This window comes from Apostichopus japonicus, chromosome 13 (assembly GCF_037975245.1).
Source record: "Apostichopus japonicus isolate 1M-3 chromosome 13, ASM3797524v1, whole genome shotgun sequence".
Taxonomy (NCBI): Eukaryota; Metazoa; Echinodermata; class Holothuroidea; order Aspidochirotida; family Stichopodidae; genus Apostichopus; species Apostichopus japonicus.
In genome coordinates, this window is record NC_092573.1 from 13,808,245 (window position 1) to 13,830,663 (window position 22,419).

The 22,419-nt window shown below is 37.0% G+C and overlaps 1 protein-coding gene across 1 annotated transcript; it reads left to right on the forward strand.

Moving 5' to 3' along the window:
• Nucleotides 1-1,036: 1,036 nt before the first annotated feature.
• LOC139978345 (T-complex protein 1 subunit gamma-like) lies at nucleotides 1,037-21,587 on the forward strand. Its single transcript, XM_071988468.1, has 16 exons — nucleotides 1,037-1,149; nucleotides 1,233-1,294; nucleotides 2,814-2,864; nucleotides 3,286-3,348; nucleotides 4,601-4,697; nucleotides 5,471-5,591; nucleotides 6,297-6,377; nucleotides 7,531-7,636; nucleotides 7,866-8,015; nucleotides 8,885-9,017; nucleotides 10,477-10,558; nucleotides 12,148-12,246; nucleotides 16,476-16,662; nucleotides 17,245-17,385; nucleotides 18,227-18,358; nucleotides 19,396-21,587. The coding sequence occupies exons 1-16, from the start codon at nucleotides 1,113-1,115 to the stop codon at nucleotides 19,507-19,509; spliced, it is 1,656 nt and encodes a 551-aa protein (XP_071844569.1). The 5' UTR covers nucleotides 1,037-1,112; the 3' UTR covers nucleotides 19,510-21,587.
• Nucleotides 21,588-22,419: the final 832 nt, after the last annotated feature.

The following is a 22,419-nucleotide window of genomic DNA, read 5'->3' on the forward strand; positions in this document are numbered from 1 at the left end:
CTAGTCACGAAGTCTGACATGGCTGATATATTGGAACAAGTTGTGAATGAAGTAAGGACACATTTTCCAAAATAACCGTGTTGTGATCCAAGGTCACCAAAGGTCAATTATGGGTCAAATGTTGTTGTTTTTTTGGCAATAACTTGTGAAACTACCATTGACAGGGTCCGACATGGTTGATATTTGTGGACTAGTTGTGAATGGGGTAAAGGATCATTTCCAAACCTAACAGTCATGTGATCCAAGGTCAACAGAGGTCAATAAGGGGGTCAAAAGGTAGTATTTCTGCAATAACTTGAGAAACAATTGTCCATCAAGGTTGGGAGTTACGATATTGTAATCCAATAGTCGACCTGCATTTGGGTGACCCTTCACCTCAGGTTGACCTCCAGTGACCTGTATTAGCTTCTTTCAAGTTGATCATTTGAAGTTTCGTAGCCATATTCCAATCTAAATTGTCCATAAGTTGACTCCCCTGCAACCTTAATGTGCGAAGTTATTAGAGATCAAGGTTTGGTTTGGTTTTGTAATACTCGGTGTATGGATTCATAACATTGAGTACAAGAACCCTATTGTTTTTAATGGAGGTGTGTATAGCCACGTACAGTAGACTGACCTGTGTTATCATGCCATAGTGTTATTGTAACAGCTAATTCTGGTTATTCCAGGGAGTTGCTATGGAATCCCTGGTTATTCTAACAAGCAGAAGTCTAGTGCATTGAAGTCATCGAAACCTCAATGCATTTTGCATTCTGGTTTCTGGAGTGGTCGCTCTGTAAGTTCGCGACCCCTGAAATGACATGAAGTTGTTAACTCTTCAAACTATCTTTAATTGCTTCCGGGAGATTCATGTAATCTATAATTTGATAAATTACCTTTTATTACCAAAGTGGATCTCTCTTTTTTTTTAAAAAGACGGCTTTAAATGAATATGTTAAGCTAAAATATTTCATTCCAAGAAAGTTGCGATATCAAAAGGACATGATGTCAGTTCTCACTCAAACGGCCACTCATAAGATCGTCGAATAATTCTAGAAAGTACTATAGTCATAGTACATGTACAGACAGTACAGTATACAGTACAATAGAAGCGTGTACCATACAAAGTCAAGATGAATCGTGGAGGTAACGCGCCCATCCTGGTTTTAAGTAAGTATGATAATAACTCTTCTTTAAGAAATTGAGCATTTAAAAGCAGTTTTTATTTTTTTTAATTGTTTGGTTTTCCACAGACCAGAACACACGAAGAGAAAGTGGGAAAAAAGTACAACTTGGAAATATTGCCGCTGGAAAGGTCAGTACATTTTGAACGTTAGTGTTGTTAGGCTAGACTGTACTGTTACTGTATGAGCCAGGTTTATTCAGTCAGTCATGGTTACAGTGTACCACGTGGGTGATGCGGATTAACACTGTTAGGATCGCGAAGCCTAGTCTAGGTTGTAAATTGTGATGCTGGTATTACTTATACTAGGCCTATGAGTAAAATGTAAAGACTAGGTCTAGGCTAGTAATATTGCTAGACAATAGTAAATACCAGTAGTGTACTACTGCAAGGCTAATAGTAATACTATTGGCTTGGAGGTGCCAAATTTCGTTCACCTCTGCTTTACAGTATTTTTCCTCTGACTCAGTCTGAGACTTTAATGAGACTGGGTTCATGCATGTGCTAACTCAGGAACTGACAGTTTTTGTACATTGTGGTGCACATTACAATAAATAACAGTAACACATAGGCATTCGTATGGTAACTTAGGGCTAGTAGAAGTATTCAGAAAAATTATGTTTTGTTGACCTAACAGGGAAGCTTGAAGTAAATTTTTGTTTCTCTGATGACTTATTTTAATCACAAAGGCTAGTCAAAATGCATTGCTAATGCTACAGTCCAGATACATTCCAACCTTTTCTAAATGAAATGAATTTTAAGTTCTGAAATTTTGAATTGTGTTATTTGAAATGTGCTTAAAGCAGCATTTTGCGTCCTTTTCTATGATTTTTCTCAACCTCACTGATTCCACTTTGCCATAACGAAATACATAGCTAGCTAATCTATTTATATTTTTCTTCAAATGGTGGCATTAAAGTCGAAAAATTTGCAACTTCCAACTTTGTTGTTCTCCAAGATATTTTCTGTTGGGAACCCAATAACCTTGCCCATAATATGAATATTTAAACACTACGAACGTCATTGACAAATACGTAATATAACACCACGCTTGATTTGTGTACAGTCTATATGGCAGTTGTACCAGGGAGTTCCATAACAACTCCCTGGTTGTACCAACACAAAGTCTTGAATCTATTTTTAGCAACGGCTCATAACTAAACCTGCATCTCTGATTGGTTGAATTCAAACTAATGGGTTTGGCGGAATTGTATGCGATTAATTTTAACTGTGGAGTTTGTCGAGGACACTCTTCTCATTATCGACATAAATCCTTAGTTACTAGCTAATTAACGCTCTTGGCAGGGTGAAACTTGGATGGTATCTTAGTTTGCTGTTTTATGATTGATACATGTAAAAAAATTGATGCACTTGTTATAAAGGTGGAAAAAAGCGACCCAATGCAAAATGCTGCTTTAAGCCTAGCCAACTCATTTCACAACATTGTAAAAAGAATGTTGGGTGGATGCCAGGAGCAAACATCAATTTGAAGCATTTAATACTAAATGCAAAAATCATGAACTGTAACAAGAACAAGACTATCACTAGCCTATGCTGAAGAATCCAACAGTTAGGGTCACCCACTTTTCAGAGCATGTATGCATTCAGTTTTACCCTTCTTTTATTAACCACCTTCCTGTTTCGATTGCAGATGATTGCAGATGTGATACGAACTTGCCTTGGGCCAAGAGCAATGTTAAAGGTTTGACAATACTTTTGTAAACTCTTCCAAATTATAGTCATTAGCATTGATGTATCCTTGATGTTCACTGATATTGCAGGTCCATAACTAGTTCATAAAAATAAACCCTATGAAGAATTTCTTCCAAGCACAACAAGGTTTCCTTAAAGTTCCTATTGAGCCTTGTTAATTGATGGCAGTCACAAGTTGGCTGTGAGGTTTCAATATACACATTTCAGGAAGCATAGATACACTTATTCATTGAAAACGTTTTTTGCCTAACATTTTAGTAAACTTGTGTCTTGAAGTTAAGCATTAACTCTGGCATAAATTTACATGATATTTTTTGGTCAAAGCTCTGCAATTATGTGATAACATTATAAGTGCTTGCTTTAAGGTTTATTTCTTCAAATTTGATAATCACCACATTACCCTTTTACAGATGTTGATGGATCCCATGGGAGGCATTGTGATGACTAATGATGGGAATGCCATTTTACGTGAGGTAAGTGTTTAATTGCAAAGTGTACATATGTGGTCTTTGATCGCCAGTGGCACCAGCTAAGGCAATCTGAGGGGAGGGGGGGGGCAACTAGGGGGAAAGGCATATTTTTTAAATTATTTTTGCAAACACATACAGTAGCACTGCAATTTTACGTGAAGCACACTACGTAACAATACACTGAAACAACATTTCGTGTGAGCGCATTGACACTGCGTAATGAAGGGGTTACCTTGGAGGACCAACTGAAAAATATCAAATGGGTATCAGGAGCAAACTTTTGGACTGTTCTCATGACTAATTGTTAACATATTTGAAATCATAATGGTGCTCGCTCCAATTGACTGTGTCCTTTCCATGGTGGAGGCAGAAATAGTAGATGTGGGTGTCCAAATTCTTACCACTTGGGGCAACATGATGCTGAAGGCATTGCTATCGCCAAGCGATTGCCCCACACGGCGGGGGTCAAGGGGGCCCGTCTTAGCGGCCCTTGTGGGGTTTCATGGCGCAGTGCCACTTAAAAACTTTTTGAGGTATGGGAGGGTTAATTGCAAGCTGTTTATTTAGTCAATACAAGATTTGATAGGTGAAATTAGGGAAAGTCTCTAAAAAAAAAACCCAAACATTTTCACCGTTGTCTTATTTCTGTAACTCTGTATATTTAGTGAAAACTTTTCACAGCTTCATGTATGTTTTGCAAGCTGTGCACGGGAAAAAAAGCCGTCATTTTATGAAACAGGCCGTGTAGAGGACGGCTGGACGCTTTGGTGGCTAAACCCCTGGTCCTTCCCTGTGAGGAACCGAATTACTGCACCATTCGCTATACTGGGTTAACTTATATTGTTCCTTTAATCAATTGGTCTTAGGTCTAATAATGAGAAGTTAAAAGTAAAAGTCTGAATATGTAACTTGGGATAGAAAGTAGTTGTTTTGTATCTATGTCTGTAATGTTGTTTAATGATTGAAAGCAACTTAAACGCCTGAAGCCATCCGCACATAGTTTGAATGAACCCCAAAGAGTCCTTGCTCTAACTTTGAAAGTTTTCGATCAAATCTAAATTAACATCAACATCATGCTTGAATGTGAACTGAAGATGAACAAAGATTCTTTGGCATCTACTATGATTCCACATGTTATGAAATCAATTATGCAAGAGGTCTAAAGGTATTGGTCAGTGTATGAACATTGATGTCCGAACCCATATATATATATATATATATTACAAATGTTTGTCTAACCTCTGCGCCATTACAGATCACCGTGCAGCATCCTGCAGCCAAGACGATGATTGAAATCAGCAGAACGCAAGATGAGGAAGTCGGAGATGGCACAACCTCTGTCATTATTCTAGGTGAGCATAATAAATTGAAAGTTTAATTACTTGGAAGTCTGTAATACTTGGAAACATCAAAATAGAAAGCAAGGTAGGCCTTTATCTTACTTTTTGAAAAGGTCTTCATAATAAAACTGATATCTTCATAGTGGATCATGTATAAAGATTTGGTATAATTAATTTGTATGAAGTATTCATGAATATTCATGCCATGGACAATACAGTAGTAGAGCCATTGGGAGCTTTAAAATGCCAAATTCAAGAATTCAAGTTTTTCTTTGATAGATATAAACACTATTGACTTCTGTGACACAATTGCCTTGTACGATAATTTCCACAACATTTTAGTGAAGTGTGGGCTTTAAACCTGGAACTTTGATAGAAACTTTTATTGGATGTATCTGTTAATAATATTGCATGGCCTGTAAATTATCTCAAACCTGGATCCTGATGTCTTGGTGTATATTTAGCCTTTCAGAAGTTCTGATGTCGTGAGCGTTGCGGAACCCCTGAACTGCTGATCCTGTGCGCCGTTCGTCTTTTAGTTAAAGATCTTTCATAAGGGGGTTTGATGCGCACCAAACCCCATATATTCGGTTCAACAGACATGGTTAGCTTTAATTATATGCCTCATATGATCCATCCCAGTTGAGTCTTTTGTTTTCATTTATTTGAATGTGTCTTGCCCTCTGTTCGGTCATCATACCAAAACAATTATAAGTCTGTTAATTAAGAATTGCCAAAAGGACCACCCTTACATGAGCATCATATTATCTCTTGTTTTGTCATAGCTGGTGAGATGATGTCTGTGGCCGAACAATTCCTTGAGCAACAGATGCATCCAACTCTGATCATTAGTGCCTACCAGGAGGCCATGGAAGATATGCTGGAATTAATGAAAGAAAAACTCAGGTCAGTGAAAAGTATTTCATTAAAAATAAAAAATAATTGAAGCAATGATTTCACCTCGTACCAATGAAGAGGCTGCTAAACCGTTTTGATTGCAGTGAACAGGTTTTGATAGTAGAGTGTCTGGAGTGCATCTCAGCTAGTTTCATATTACCCATACATGTGCATTTGGAATCATGACATTTAACTTGTGTAAGAAGACCAGAATAGGGTTGTTGACCAGCTGCGTGAAGTATTGCTCTCTACCAGGAAAACATGTCAAGACGAATCCTTTGTCTCTGTATCCATGTTCCAGTCTATTTACAGTGTACTGAAATTATTCATCAAATTCCATCATTTTCTGAAAGTCACAAAATCATAATCTTAGAGCATCTGTTTGTATTTATTATGGTATTTTTTCTTTAAGATGGATTAATACTCAAATCTCATAACAATGCAGATCATTATCTTGGAAAGAAAATACTTTTACCAAAATATACACTACTAAAAGGAAAAACTGTCAGTTATGAAATGTTAGCTACAATATGAGCTGTCCTTCAGCTAGTTAAACATTTTCTTTTGGCAAAAGCAAGTATTACAAGCCTGTCTCATAAATGGAACCAAAATCTTAGTCATTATATCAGCACCATCACACCAAACGTTATTTAAATGCTTTATTTGATTTGGAACCTGAAGTTTCTTTTAATCTTTCTTATTTCCTATTTACAGCATCAAGGTGGATGTAACTAACCGAGATGAGATGATGAAGATTCTCAAGAGCTGTGTCGGTACCAAGTTTATTAACAAATGGTGATTACATTCGTCAGTCTAAGCCCTTCAATTAAACAATTGTCTTTACTTTGATATGGCAGTGATCTGGAGGAAGGAAGACGGGGGGGGGAGTGGGAGGGGGTAGGTTATGGAATGGAACATAGGGGGAACTACCGGTGCCCTCAGGGGTACCTGTCATTTTCTATATTGAACCTCAAGTTGTCGCTAATCTTTTGTTTCCTATTGAATTCACTTTTTGCTGGTGAATTGATGGAAGAGAAAAGCAAGCAAAGCAAAAATGAATCTTCAAGAGTTCTTTGAATCTATCTCTAGTAATTTCATGACATCTTGGCATTTTAAGCCATCATGCAGTTTTGCAGGTTACCAATTAGGATCTTAGTATCATAAATTGTTGACAGTATCCCAGGATCCTTAAAGAGATTGTTCATGGGGACTAGTGCTAATGGGAAGGTCTAAAACAAATAAGACCAATATAGGTGTGTTCTAGATTTGAGGAATTTTTTTCCTTCAAATTTGGCCAGAATTGCCGGATGTTCGGGTATCTTACAATGTGTCATAAATATTGAAATCAGAGTCCATAAATCATAAATATTGGGTCATAAATATTGAAATCAGAGATATTCCTTGTGTGAAGTCAACTCATGTCAAAGGAAGACTATCTTTCAATCATAAACCCATGGATGATAATAACATGAATGAAGACTGTTTCGCCCTTCCTCCCCCCCTCCCCCCCCAACTCCTCCACCCACTAAAATCTGTTGGATCACGTTAGGTTCCAAAATCAAGCCGGAAGTAGTGGCTGAATCTGGTATCTGGCCAGATTTGAGATGCCAAATCCGGAGCATCCCTAAATATGTATACTTCCAGGAGGTTGTGTGTAGCGCCTGCTGGTGATGGGATATTTCAACATGTAGGCAGATGGACAGTGAGCATCTAGAATTATCTGATTTGTTTTCCATATTAATAATTTAGAAGGGTTAAAATAATAATAGTAATAATAGTAATATTTTTGGTCACAGGAGGATGTACGGTACATCTTGTAAGTGTTACGACCAGCTTGATTGATTACATTAGTTTCAGTGGCTGTAAGATAGGATCTTGTACCCCACCCCCCCCCCCTACCTCCTACTGGTCTCAGACATGACTGATGGTTTTGATTTCTCTTCTGTAGGGGTGACTTGGCATGTCAGATTGCATATGATGCTGTCAAGACAGTTTCCTTTGAAGAAAATGGCAGGTTGGAAATCGACATTAAGAGATACGCCAAAGTTGAAAAGGTAAGCATCTGAACGAGAACACTTTTACTTGGAAATGAAAATAACAGGATTATGGTTTCCAATTTGTTTTGCAGTTGACAGATTTATCAAGCTATTACCCGGTGTAGTCTACAGGAACCCTAAAGTTGTTTTGACCCAGCCAGATTCACACACGGTTACAACTGAGTGAAATATTCAGCACGAAGGTACAAATCTGTGACCGTTTCCTGTTGTCTCGTTTTCTCTTCAGGTCCCAGGAGGTATTATTGAAGATTCCAAGGTGCTTAACGGTGTTATGTTAAACAAAGATGTCACTCACCCCAAGATGAAGAGGAGGATAGAAAACCCTAAAATCTTGCTCCTTGATTGCTCTCTGGAGTACAAGAAGGGAGAAAGTCAGGTCAGTGAAGCTATCATGACTTGAGATGGAACCTGGGATCAGAATAGTGCAATGGCTAACAAAGTGGCCTGTAGTTAACCCTGCCTATAGGGCAGTAAAGAGTCTGATAGAGATGGGGTCTCAAAGTAGTCCTTGATTGAATGAAATGTACACTGGAGTAGGTGGGTCAGAAATTTTTAGTCAACACTGTTTGTAGGGCAGTAAAGAGTCTGATAGAGGTGGGGTCTCAAAGTAGTCCTTGATTGAGTAAAATGTACACTGGAGTAGGTGGGTCAGAAATGTGTAGTTAACCCTGGTGATCGGGCAGTAAAGAGTCTGATAGAGGTGGGGTCTCAAAGTAGTCCTTGATTGAGTAAAATGTACACTGGAGTAGGTCAGTCAGAAATTTGTCTTTTCTTAGAAAAATGATACATAAATATATGTGGCTCTTTTATATATTATAGGTGGATGTCATGTAGGCCCATTTGATCGATACAAAACTACATTGATAATTGGTAACCCTTCTAGTACTTTGGTTTGGTTTTGTTTTTTCTTGGGAAGAATAACAGCTATATAGTCATAAGTAACTGCATAATAGTAGTGCAATATTTTCCATCAGATAGAAACCCTTTTCTCTAGGTCTCCTATATCAAGTTTGAAAGTTCAGTGGTAATACTCGGTATGTTGTAGTTGACGTCCAATGTGCCTCATCTGTATCTCGTGATTGCTTTGTTTTCATCTGCTATGCTGGGTTATTCATTTCGAGCTATTTGCATTTCCCTCATTGTAATTTCCAGAAATAGTAAAACAAAAAGGGGGGGATGGAATGGGGTGTTGAAGGGGCTCAGTAAGATGGTATCTTCATTGGGAGATATTTTTTTGATTCACAGACTAATCTTGAGATGAGTCAACAGCAGGACTTTTCAAAGATACTTCAGATGGAGGAGGAATATATACAGCGTATCTGTGAGGATATTATCCAGTTTAAACCAGACCTAGTCTTTACAGAGAAGGGCATCTCTGGTATGTATATAACTTTCATGGCAATCACTTCCTTCCTCTCTATATCTCCCCCCCCCCCACCCACCTCTGTCCCTCTATTTATTGGGAGGAATGCTGCGAAAAATTTAGTGTATCAGTTTTGAAGGCTCAGGAATTTGCTTGTTTTTGACAGTGCTCAAAAATGGTGAGCAAAATCACATCAGAGGTTCTGAAAACCATGTAAACATATTAACTTAAAAAGGGAAGCTTGAATAGATCTCAAACTTTCTAAGGGAATGGCTCTCTTTTGAGTTCAAGTTCACTATTTATTGTTTATATTGGAGACCAAAAGGGCACTTGAGATCATAAGCCTTCAAAGGCCAATGAACCATGTACACAGTATCTCGAGCAGGGAAAATTCATTGTACCCTATATCCAGAATATGGATTGCCCATACTGAATGGATGGCCATTATTGTTTTTAATCAAAGTCAAAGGTCGTTTGAGGTTTTTAGCCGTCACAGATCTTTTAAACCCTTTTAATCGAGATACTTCAAGAATGGAATATTGAATGTATCTCATCTTTACTGATGTGATCTGCGATAAGATAAATCTAACTTGTCTTATCTTGTACCGGTGCTGTGGCCGAGTGGATAAAGGCGGTGGCATTTGAAGCAATGAGGCTTAGCAATGGGGAGGTTCAGGGTTCGATTCCTGACCGGGTCGTAGTAAGGTGGGTTTTTCATCCAAGAGCAATCTACGGTTTTCCCATCTGAAATGACTTTCTAAATTGAAAAGATTCCAAATTTGAGTTAAAATGTTGAATAGGAAGCCACCCAAAGTGTAAGTTGTATCCCATAAGCCCTTGCAGGTTTCTCCCACAGTTGTGGTCGCTTAAGCATCGTAAATATAACTGCTGATTATTATTTTTTTTTTTATTAACTGCCAAATTTATAACTAGTGTTACTCTTTGCACTGGCTTCCTGTTAAATCCTGCATCAATTTCAAAGTTCTCACAACTTTCAGTCGCATGCATGGTTGCCCCATCTACTTACAGAGTCATGTTCTCGGGTACAGCCCAGCCTGATGCCTGCGCTATAGTTCTAAAATTTGTTACCCTTACTCTAGGCACAAAGTCTTATAGGTCATCAAGTTTTTGTTCTTCTGCCTTCCTGTGGAATAGTCTTCCATTCCAAGTTAAATGAGCTGAATCGGTGTTTTTAGACCTTTACTTACAGTAGGACTCATCTGTGATCTATGAAATAGCTTTTCTTCCTGTTTTCTCAGTGCAACAGGAATCTGTGTTGCACTATATAAGTATATGGTATTATTATGATTATAATCTTTGAATCCTGAAGAACCATAATCTGGCAGCTTACCCTCTTGGCATATGAAGCAAAACAACAAAAGACAGAAATTAACAAAACCCAGCAATTCTCTATTATTCGTGTAAATTGTAACAATATTAAACTTGCATTATCTGATTTATTGTCTGTCCACAGATTTAGCCCAGCACTTTCTTATCAAAGCAAATATTACTGCTCTCCGTCGGGTCAGAAAGTCAGACAACAACAGAATAGCAAGGTGAGAGAATTTATAAATACAGCTCCTTCCAACTCCTTGAAATCTGGGTTTAAGTTTGTAAAGAAGGCTTGAGATATTCATTTATAATTAGCAAGATAAAACTTGAGTGGTTCTAGGAGGCTGAATGATGTAACTGTTAAGAGAATTGATATTCCCATCAATTGTATTAATTGAATCGCAGTAAATAAAGAAAACCATTTAATAATTCAGGCATATATGTGGCTTGATAATGTCATGTTGAGACTTGATCAAGCCCTCTGTCTTTTGTGTGATGGAATTTCTAATACTGTCAAACTTCCAAATGGAATAAGTTTTAAATCAACTGCTTGGGAAGTTGTTCATGCAAAGCATTGCTTTCTAATGATAGTGATGGTTGGGTTTGCTTCTGCTTCAGACCCATTATTATTATGATTGTTGTTGTTGTTGTCATGTTGCTGGTAAACAATACCTGATTTTGTGGGAGCACTAATGCCAAACCAGTATTGATACAACACTATAGATGATATTCTGATCATCTTCCAAGCCACGTTTCTGTTGAGATAGCCACTAATATTTGTCATTGCAATTTGTTGTGCTTGTTGTCGTTGTCGTGTTGCTGGTAAAGCAGGCCTTGTTTTTCTTCTGAACATCTTCCAAGCCACATTTCCATTGAATAGTCCATTTGAGTGTTGTGTGAGTGGATTATAGAGTATTGGCTTGGTTATACATGATTAAGCCATAGAAACAAGCATCATTCGTACCCGAGCCCTTCCTGATGTAATTTAATGTAATTCAGGCTAGCGTCACATTTCAACACTGATACAAATTGTTCGACAAGTTTGTTGTAGCAAAATCATTTGTCATGCACAATGATTCTTTTTCTAATGTCTCAAATACAAATTAAATGCTGTGAGTATACAAAGAAAAAAAACATAAAAATGTTTCGTTATCAAATCACCCTCACCATACCTGCTGGCTAGATCAGTTGCATATTCTGTGTTTCATAGAACAATGTCCTATTGTCTAGGTAATGATAAACGATGACATTGTTTGATAATTGAGCTAGTTCCAAGTGCCTATGTTGTCTTAGAATTTACATACTGTATTATTAATGGTTGATTGTTACATGCTTTATAGAAATTGTAATTACTGCGTACTATCTAAATATAACATATCTGAGGAAGTTCAAAAGTTTATGACCCCTGATCTTTCTTAATATTTTCATATTTAAACGTATAAGTGAATTATGACACGTTGGCATAGGGGTAGTGTAATTATTTCTACTTTGATCAATACATGTTGGTGGTTTACCAGAAGAATGCAAGTTTTCAAACCTCATTACACTGGACTAATTATTTTGCATGGATTATGATACTGTTTTATCATGTTATCGGGGCATAGACTTTGGCTGTCTGCAAACTTGGCAGAAAAAGCAGATGTGTCTGTAAGAACTGATAAATTCACCTCAAGTACATTAAATTGTGATTTGACAGCTCACATTTTGCATTGAAAAGCACGTCTTGTGTGGATAAACCATTATCTCGCCGTCCACAGTAGTTTGCGTGTGTATATTGGAAATATAATTCCCTCTGCTATTCTCTTGATTTCAGAGCGTGCGGGGCTACGATCGTTAATCGCACAGACGAAATCAGGGAGGAAGACATTGGAACGGGAGCTGGCTTATTTGAGGTGCAAAAGTTTGGAGATGAGTAAGTATTTGATGTGTTTCATGTACTCTCATATATACATACACGCATACATACATGCATACAAATACTAGTGTTTACACGGGTCCAAAAATTGTGAACCAGGTACTCGAGAGCCGTTACCCGTCGGGTATCCAGGTACCCGGGGAAAAAAAATTGTTTACCCATGTGTATCGCGATTTTCGAGAAATTACATATTGGATGCTATACTAGATAAATGATATTCTCCAATGACAATTATTTCATGTTCAAATAGGTTTAAGATAAGGTATAAAGCCTTCCTCAACAATTTCTGTGTGCTTTTATAAAATTGATTTCGGTAAGAAACAACTGTTTCTTTGATTAACTTGGCAATAACTAATTAACATCACACTGCCGCGGCTGCTTATGTTTGCTCTCCACCTCTATTGGATTAGACCATATAAATATCCAATTTAGATCTTAAACAGTTTTACTACTATCTATTATGCCTGCCAGGGTCGCATTACCCGCGGGATTGCGCGATTCCCGCAGTTTGATCGCATTTGGAGTAAAAGTTTAGTAAAAAGCCACTTGCGATTATTATGTTTTAGTTATCCCGTCTATAATCCATTAGTAACATAGAGTAAATTCCGGTCTTTCCTTCTATGAAATAAACGAATGGAAATATAATAATTGCGAGAATTCTTTCACTTTCTTCCACATGGTAGCCTAACACCACACTAAGCCAATGTGAAAATCTTGCCTAACCATCAGTTTGCAAAAAAAAAAAAATCACACTTTGTGTAGGATTGGGGTAATAAATTAGGAACTGGGTAGTACCGCGTTGGGTGGGTACCCGGGTACCGGGATACCCCGTGCAAACACTAACAAATACGCATACATACATACATACACCCATTCATCACACGTGCATACACGCACACATTCACAAGTGCACGCATACACGCATGCCTACATACATAAGGTAATTCAGTTTATTGACATCTTTGTATTTTGTGTGTTTAGTTCTCATATTTGCATGTAACAGAAGTTGCTCATACACATGTACAGTGTTCCATTGAGTGTTCTCATTTAAAATGTGGCAAAGAATCACTAATCCTGTTGCCTTTCTGGTTTTGACCTCTGACACTTTCTTTTCTGCTTTTTTTTGTTTTTTTGTTGCTACTTTGCAAAAATCAAAATTCAAGCGCAGCGTTTATATCTCTGTGGTTTGAAAATCAATTTTGGTCTTTTTATCTTCATAAAAAAAAATTAAAAAATGAGCCGAACGTAATTAACAAAGGACAGATGGTGTCGCTTAACAAGTTTCCGACCTTGAGATTTCTATTGATACAGACCTTTTCGTATCTGTCAATATTTGATGTGGTATTTAGAGGTACTTTGGGGAATTTATAATATCTGCACAAGGGCAAGGTTTAAAGTCATATTTTGGCTATTGATGTTGCCGTGCTGATTATGCAGTTCAGTACTAAATCCCATAACAATATAGTTTTAAGGTATATTCCAGTGGTAGACAGCACTTATCTTAGAACAAAATAAAAAATTGTATGCTGTTACCCACAAACCCCTTTTCAATATCTTGTTTCTAAACTTGAAATATGATGGATTGAATGTAACCCTTTTTGTTATTGGCCAGATGGTTTATTCTTCCAGTGAGTTGATCTGTGATGTCATCATAGTAGATGTACTTCATAACCTTTACAGTATCTTGTACTTCCTAAATTATAATACTGTGGATTTATCCTTGAAATATGAGACATTTGGAATGTTTGCCATTGCTCTCTGTAGCTAGAATTTCATCAAAATGCTTTTTTTTTTTTTACTTTCGAAGAAATATTACTTTCCACCATGGATTATTAAGTTGAATAATAATGTAAAGACAAGAAAACATTTCCAGCTGAATTACCACGATGACATCATTCATTCTGCTGTTGCCAGAATGCAGTCGCAGACAGGCATTAGCTTTTCCCGCAAATTCGCGGAATATCCATGATTTCTTTTCTACCTCCGAGATTTACACCTCTCAATTTCCGTGAATTTCTAACAACAGCGTTGTATCATTTGATCCGTTGTTTGCATGTTTTTCATTACCTATGGATATCAAACCTGCAGGGGGACACAAACTATTATCCTAACACACTGTAGCATACGCAAACTGGAGCCTATACCGTGATTTTTTGCAAAGTTCTGTGATTTTTTTTTTACCCCAGGCTCATCCATGCACATTTTTTACCCCAGGCTCATCCCTGCACAGAATATCACCAACTTTCAAAATTCAAATATTCGCCCTACCAAATGCTCTGTGCATATATGTGGTTCTGACCTAAATGTGCAGAAAGTTTCCAGCAGTTTTTATGTCTATTTAGATGCAGTTAAGACTCTCTCTTGCCCTCCCTACTTAACCTTCATGTTTTTGCAATTTGTATGTTATTTTAGTAAGTAAAAAAAGTGTCTGGGGAGAGTTTTGCCAGAGTTTAAAAGATTTTTAATTTACTCACTACCGAATGATTGACTTGATGACGAAATCGTTGAAAATTTCCCTGGTTTGCCCTTCTTATTTATGGAGTTACGCTTGTAATGCGTCAATCCGGGTTTTAAATCTGAATGGGACAAATTCTCAAACCAATGGCATCCTTGGTCTGCCATGCTCCAAAGTCAACTTCGTTACTATTTAGTTTGGTTGCCCTCTATATTCCTTTCAGTGTTCCATTTTGCAAATTTGTGTATATTCCAAAATACATTTTGGATGTGATTTCATTTCACTGTTTGACATGTTTACCTTGCATTTATTTTTGATGGAGATGGAGGAATAAAAAAATAGGTGAAGGGATAAAAAGAATAAAAAAATGAGGATTTGAAGGCTCACTGTTGTTAAAAAACAGGTTTTGAAATAGAAAAAGAAAAAACATGCAAATACTATATTCAATTGCCTTTATATAGACTCTGATTAGGGATGTGCTCAGAGCGGTAGGGGAGCGAGCGGGGCGGCCGCCAGGCATTTTTGAATGCCACCCAGCACAAACAGTATTTAAAACATTTCCGCTGCCACTTTTCTTGATAATTAATTTAACAAAACCATTACCAAAACATGGGTGAATACTTGGCACAGAAGTTAGTGCCAGAAAAGGGAAAGGATAGCACCATTTGTCATCTAAGCATTCTTCATTTGCAAACATTTTCCAAAGGGGAAGGGGGATCCCCACCCCTTAGAACCCTCCCCCAGGACTTGGCTCACACTACAGCAGCAAATTTGCCTGGCACTCAAATATTCCTGAGCACATTCCTGTATGACGGCATTAATCATGCTCAAAAATGTGCAACTGGTCAGTCAGTAGCCGATTGCACAGCCTTCCAGTTCTACTCTAGTGCATATAGTAGGCTGGCCAATGTATATATAGAATGCTACAAAAGTGTTCCTTGCTAAGGTTTTCGTACTTTTGGTGGAAGGTATAAAACATCTGGTTTTATATTTTTCAAGGAAAGTAGTAATAATCACTCTAAAACTCATTCAATAACTTTATTTGCAAACTTCATATTGCAAACCCACATCAGCTATTTAAGGCCGACATGTACAATCTATTGACACATGTGGCTTCTGTTTCTATTTACATTTTGGGAAGGTTTGTTTGCAAATGGAGACAAAAAAATTACATGAATCAGCCTTTCTCTTTAAATCGAGTATCATTCTATTGTGATAGTGGTATAGGCCTTAATGCTAACCTAAATTTAAATATCTGTGCGATTCTCACGATCGGAAAGTAGGGCAAATGGATCGGAGAGATTTGTAGGTGAAAAATTGCAAGTGTTTGGTTACATGTTCTACATGAATCGCATGTTCTACATTAATCGACTGTTAAATTGACCCAGTTTACCTATTTAAAATGAACATGAGTTTCTTTCGTCAGGTGCACATGTGCGCCTGTGTAAACTGTGCACATGTGCGTATAAATTTCTAATGGTAAATCTTACCGAGGGTCAAAAAAGAAATATTTTGTTTTTACACAAAAAGAGTAAGGAAGATAGGCATTGGATATTATTTCTATATTTTAAGAGTTATGGTTAACAACTACATGAAATATCATGATTGAAGAATTTGACATTAAAAGTCGATGTCCCTCTGGAGAGATCCATTTCCTGCTGCAGCTACCAAATGTTCATGAACGAATGCAGTCGCAAGTTCACTAATACTTGTTCTCGTAAGACATTTGACAGTTCTATAAATCTACTACGTTTCGTCTTTGTCTTTACAGATACTTTACCTTTGTGACCGAATGTAAAAATCCAAAGGCTTGTACCATTCTGTTACGGGGAGCCAGCAAAGACATTCTCAACGAAGTGGAGCGAAACCTTCAGGATGCCATGAACTCCGCCCGTAATGTCATGATAGAACCTCTCTTGGTTCCGGGAGGCGGAGCTGTGGAAATGGCGTTGACACATGTAAGTCACTACGGTGGGCTGTCGGCTGATTCAAACTCATTGACAGATGAAAAGCAATGTATAAATGTTAATGTCATAGATAGATCAATTATATGGAAGAAACCTCGGTACAGAACCTCTTTGGGGTGATTTTAAGAGACAAAAAATATCAATGCTGTTTGATACTAAAGTCCTATAACAATGTATTGTTTATTTACTTTTCTTGTCAAGATTTGATTTCAAATAGTAAAGTGAAATTAATGGAATACCTTGATATTTTATTAATTGCATTTAAAACATGTTTATTGAATGTTTCCATGGAAAGCAGCCAGTGATGCAATGACAAGGAGTGAATCAAATTCATGAATTACTCGCTTGTTAAAACTTTATTTGTTGAAAGCGTCTAGAAGGTTATGGTAGGGTGGTCAGATGATCATTTTGGGTAATATTTTGAAGTATATCTTGAAGGTTGACAATCCACATTGATCAGAAATTCATCATTTAATTTTTTTTTTTTTGGTCATTCAAGACTAAATTTCATTTTCCTTTCCAAATGCACATTTCCCCGAGTGTGTTATAACTTGTGTTTTGCCTCCACACCAGGCCTTGACCGAAAAAGCTAAAACGATCACAGGTGTTCAACAATGGCCTTACAAGGCAGTTGCATCGGCGTTGGAGGTCATCCCTAGGACCTTGATACAGAATTGTGGCGGTAACACCATCAGGACATTGACTGCTCTTAGGGTTAGTTTTATTCCTACATTATCAGATTAACTCCACTTATTTAAATGATCAAGCTCGGTGCAAAATGTGAAGTTTGCATTTTTGGATGGTGTATTTGATATCATTATATCTGCAATAATTTATCCATTGTCGCATAGCAAATTGACATTCAAATTGCTTTACAGGTGCATATATTTATAGCTGGTTGTAAAATTGTTCTAATGCTAATACCACTGTATACTGTACTCCATATTATGCTACAAAGCACTTGTACTGTAAGTATGAACAGTTCTGAACCTTAATCTAATAGAAAAGGGATATTCATACTGCTCGTACTGTTGCTTAAAGGTGCATTGAAGCATGACATGCAATTATAGTTTATAGAAATTGTCAAAGTAGATGTATAAGAGACTTTGGAATGAATGAAAGGGGTTATATGTTACTTATAAGATTATCTTGCTTTAACCTAGGCTGTGTGAGACTGGGAACCCTACATGCAACATGGCATATTATTTAGCAATTACCTGATGATCAGAACTGAATTTACCTTGGAATATTGTGACGACCAAAACAGCATGATAGAAGTTTGCAAACACCTTGTTTTATGTAATAAGAACAACTTTGGGGATCATTCTTTACTATGATGCCAAATTATGCAGACCAACCAACTTTCCCATCAGGCAGCCGTGCAAGAAAATGATTTTTTTTTTTTTTTTTTTGAGCGACTTCCTTCTAATGAATCTAGAATAGCCCTGTCATATGGTTCGGGTTGTAATTCTCAAAATATCTTAATGCTCACTGATGTTAGCAGCAGCTACCCAATCTTGAAAATGATAATGGACTTAATACTTTCTAATTGCAGGCTAAACATGCTGACCCTAGTAATTTCTGCTGGGGTATCGATGGGGAAAAGGGCACCATTGTAGATATGAATGAGCTAGGCGTCTGGGACGCCTTTGCAGTGAAAGCTCAGACGTACAAGACCGCTCTGGAGGTGAGTAAGACTTGATGCACCCTTGAGTTGTGTGTCTAGATGGCTTTAGACACTGTACCTGCTACTTAAGGCAGCATTTTGCGTTTGGTCGCCGTTTTCTACTTTTTTGACATGTCCATCAAGTTTTTTACATATATCAATCACAAAACAGCAAACTAAGATATTAGCCAAGTTTTTCCCTGTCAACAACGTTAATTGGCGAGTAATTAAGGATATTTGCAGATAATGAGAAAAGTGTCCACGACAAATTCCACATTTAAAATTAATCGCATACAGTTCCCCCAAACCCACTAGTTTGAATTCAACCAATCAGAGATGCAGGTTTAGTTGTGAGCCGTTGCCAAAAATAGATTCAAGACTTTGCGATGGTACAACCAGGGAGTTGTTATGGAACTCCCTGGTAAAACTGCCATATAAGTTGAAAGTTGCAAATTTTTCAACTTTTATGCCACCATTTGAAGTAAGATTTAAATAGATTAGCTAGTTATGTATGTCGTTATGGCATAGTGGAGTCAGTGAGGTTGAGAAAAATCATAGAAAAGGACGCAAAATGCTGCTTTAAAAGGGATATTCTGGTCACTAAAGTTGATTACTTAGCAAATATTGCTGAAAATTATGATATTTTGTAATGTATTTGGCAACATTAGAATGGAATATGTCATCAGGTCAATTCAACTGAAAATGTCCTTGTTTGTCTTTGCAATATCAATATAGCATCAGCAAAGAAAAATTGAAGACAATAACTTAGCTCATTTTTCCTTCGGAGGGCTGGCATTTTTGAATAAGTTTAACCTTCTGCCAAATCTCTTCCACTGTTGTGTCAAACAGTTCAAACTAACTGTTAACTAGTTAAACAGTTAAACTACTATAAGCTTCTTATTTTGTTGTTTATTATGTATTTCTGTTGTGATGTACATGGCCGCAGATATAGAAAATAAAATATAATCAATTTAATTAACCTTTGTTGGGTTCAGTCAGACTTACAAGTTCATCACTGTTTTTTTTCTAAATAAATCAAACTTCTCTCCATCTTGCAGACCGCGATGCTGTTATTGAGGATTGACGACATTGTGTCCGGTTCCAAGAAGGCATCCGGGGGTGAGGGTCACGGTGCCACCGCCCCTACAGGACCAATGGAGGGTGGAGACTGATAATCATACCAAACCTCACCTTTTTGTGCAAGTAGTCGTCTGTGTGTAATATCGCCGTTGTCCTGGATGTGACATCCCTTTTTTGCTGTCCGTTTGCCAAAATGTCCTCCAAGTTTTAATAATGTCAGTAGAGGATGGATGTCACCTCTCATAATTTAGATATCTCGGAGATAAAGCACCATGCAGTTTACGACATTGCTCTGTGGGTCGTATTATATAAGAATGTTTACTGACAATGCAAGCTGAAGTTTCCATAAGTCTTGAAAACCCTTCATGAGTTGAAGTTTTTGTTAAACATAGTAGGACAGTTCATTCCATTTATGGTGTTCATTCTGTTCATTATACATGTACAATCAGTCAATCGAAAAAATATGTCACATCGTCAAAATCAGTTATACAAGTGTGAAGCTGTTATTATTGAAAGGTAGCACAGAATAAAGATAAAGAGCAACTAACTATGTGACTGGAAGGGCTTGCTAATCAAGTAGCTGTAAGCAAAATACCATCATAGATTTATTTCAATGTCCTTTTGTTATGGATGGGTCTCATGGAAAAAAAAAGATGACTTTTGAAAATTTCAGTAAGACTGTTAAGAGACATACTTCTGAGAAAATGTCTAATGTAATTGCCGTAAACAAATTGAGAAAGAATCTTCAACTTATAGATTGGTTTTGTGATCGACATTGTTGACTTTAAAGTGAGATTACAGGGTTTGGCTCAAGAGTAAAGAATCATGCAAAGAACCACTCGTAACGATGGCAGTATCCGAGAAGAACTGATGCTGTATTCAAAGCTCGGAAAGTTTGCCAAAATATGTGACAAGTTAAAAGAAATGTCAGTCAAAATGTTATTTTTATGATAGTAATATTTGTAAAAGCCAACAATTATTAAGAGGCTGCTTAATATCCTTCTCATGGTGTTACAATTCAGATTCTCTGAGGTGAAATACAAGATACGACTGTTTCTTTGTAAAACTAAATCTTCTGCATTATGCAGGAAACTATCGTATTGGGGATTGGGAGTCAAGCCCTAACTTCTCCCCATAAGTATTGGTTGTGCTACCAGTACTGTGTAAGGTAATATTATCCAGCATTGCAACAAACTCTTTACTTCCTCTCTGGATATTGATAGCAGCAGTGTATCAATATATCCCCCTCTCATATCAAAATCTTTTCATGAAAACACCAGTCTTTTCTTTTCTGTTTTAAATGTGTCTGATTCTGCACTTTAAATACTGATTTCATGTCACTGAAGTACTGCATTATAATCTTTAACAGATTACATGAATGGCATTTAATCCATTTGTAGAGTGAAAAAATCAACCAATCAAGGCTTAAAACTGAGATTTGTGTTATTTCAAGTTGTTGCGGTCGATATTTATAAAACAATATTTACTAAGCAATTTCAACTTTCATCACATTCTTTGTCAAGCCAGGACTTTTGTAACGAATCGGTTAAGTGGTTGCATTTGAGATTGGTTGGGAAAACTTCAAAATTGAATGAAAATGTAATAACGAAACTTTCATAGCTCCTGCCATGGCGTTCATTTCGAAATGAACTGACATGGTTAGAGGAACCTACATAAATCAGGGTAGATAGAAAGCTGTTGAGCTATGTGTCATGTTTGTCATAAACTTACCTCATTTCACCTTTAACTTTGTGAGCTTATTGTTTGTTTTTTAATTAGTTGGACAACATTTCAATGTAAGTTGGCCCGCTGGTCTCTGCTGTCGTGTTTCTTGTGACTGTACAATGTTTCAACTTCTAGAAACTGCATTCCTCAAATGAAAATTACCCCAGAACAAACTAATTCCCTTTAACCGACATATGCAAAGTTGACTGGAAAATGATCTTGTCATGTTCCACTAGAAGTGTTAAACATCTAATCATATCAACAGCTTCCTTCCTTTCTGGGTTTTTTCTTTTTTAGATTTTGTACTGAATATGCAGTGTTTTCTTTGTGATGCTAATGAGGTGTTTCTTCCCTAAAGAGACGAAATATTTCAGTGTACTTGATGTTAAATAATTGTCCATTGGAAAACAATGAAATAATAAAGTGAAGCTAGAAGCTGCAAATATTGCCTTTGTTTGATTTTTTTTGTTTTTTTGAACATGTTAAAGATGGGCTTAAATGTTGTTTGTTACAAAGTTATCAAACAGTTTCAGAAAACACTTTCTGCCAAATCCACCATGAAATAATTGTTGTGGCCAGCCATATCAATATGTGCATTTTTTGAAAAGTCTCTGTCTGTGAAGGACTGGCTTTGTATACAAGAAGGAGACACCCGGAATGAATCACTCCATGCAACTGTCTAGCACCTTTTGTTTGGTTTCTTGGGAAAACATGGCACTGCTTTTTCAAGTGTGTCATTTCGTTTATTGGAAAAATGTTTGAAAAAAGTCCCCGAAACAAGTCGACAAAATACACATAAATAAACACAACAAGACAATGTAACAGTACAATGGAAAAGTGTGAAACCGTTATTGCCCTACTCTAGGAAACATAATTTCGGCCTCTGGCGTTTTGCGAAAAACCAACTTAACATATTCTCGGAACAAGAGCAGTGAATACGTTAAAGAAATTGTTATTCATCGGCTCCGCAATTCCCCTCCCACCTCCTTTAGTATATTTATTGGTTGAAGTACTACGAGAGTGAAAAGAACAAACTCCCTTACATGTATATATCATGATAGATAATTCTAAGATATATTCTTTTATAGATCATGGAATTGTCTATCCTCTTGCCGTTGAACACTTACGAAATAGTTCAACAATCGTTTAGGTACCTTGCTGGTTTGAATAAGTAAATTTTAGGTAGTAATACTTGTTGCATACTTATTGTTATCTACCCAAGTATAAACACACTTAACTGAATTAAGACTGGCGCCCTCTACAATGGTTTCGCTAGC

Coding starts and splice junctions, on each gene's coding strand:
- LOC139978345 (XM_071988468.1), top strand. CDS start 1,113: ATGAATCGTGGAGGTAACGCGCCCATCCTGGTTTTAA. Junction 6,378..7,530: donor ACCAAGTTTATTAACAAATG/GTGATTACATTC, acceptor TCTCTTCTGTAG/GGGTGACTTGGCATGTCAGA. Junction 10,559..12,147: donor GACAACAACAGAATAGCAAG/GTGAGAGAATTT, acceptor TCTTGATTTCAG/AGCGTGCGGGGCTACGATCG.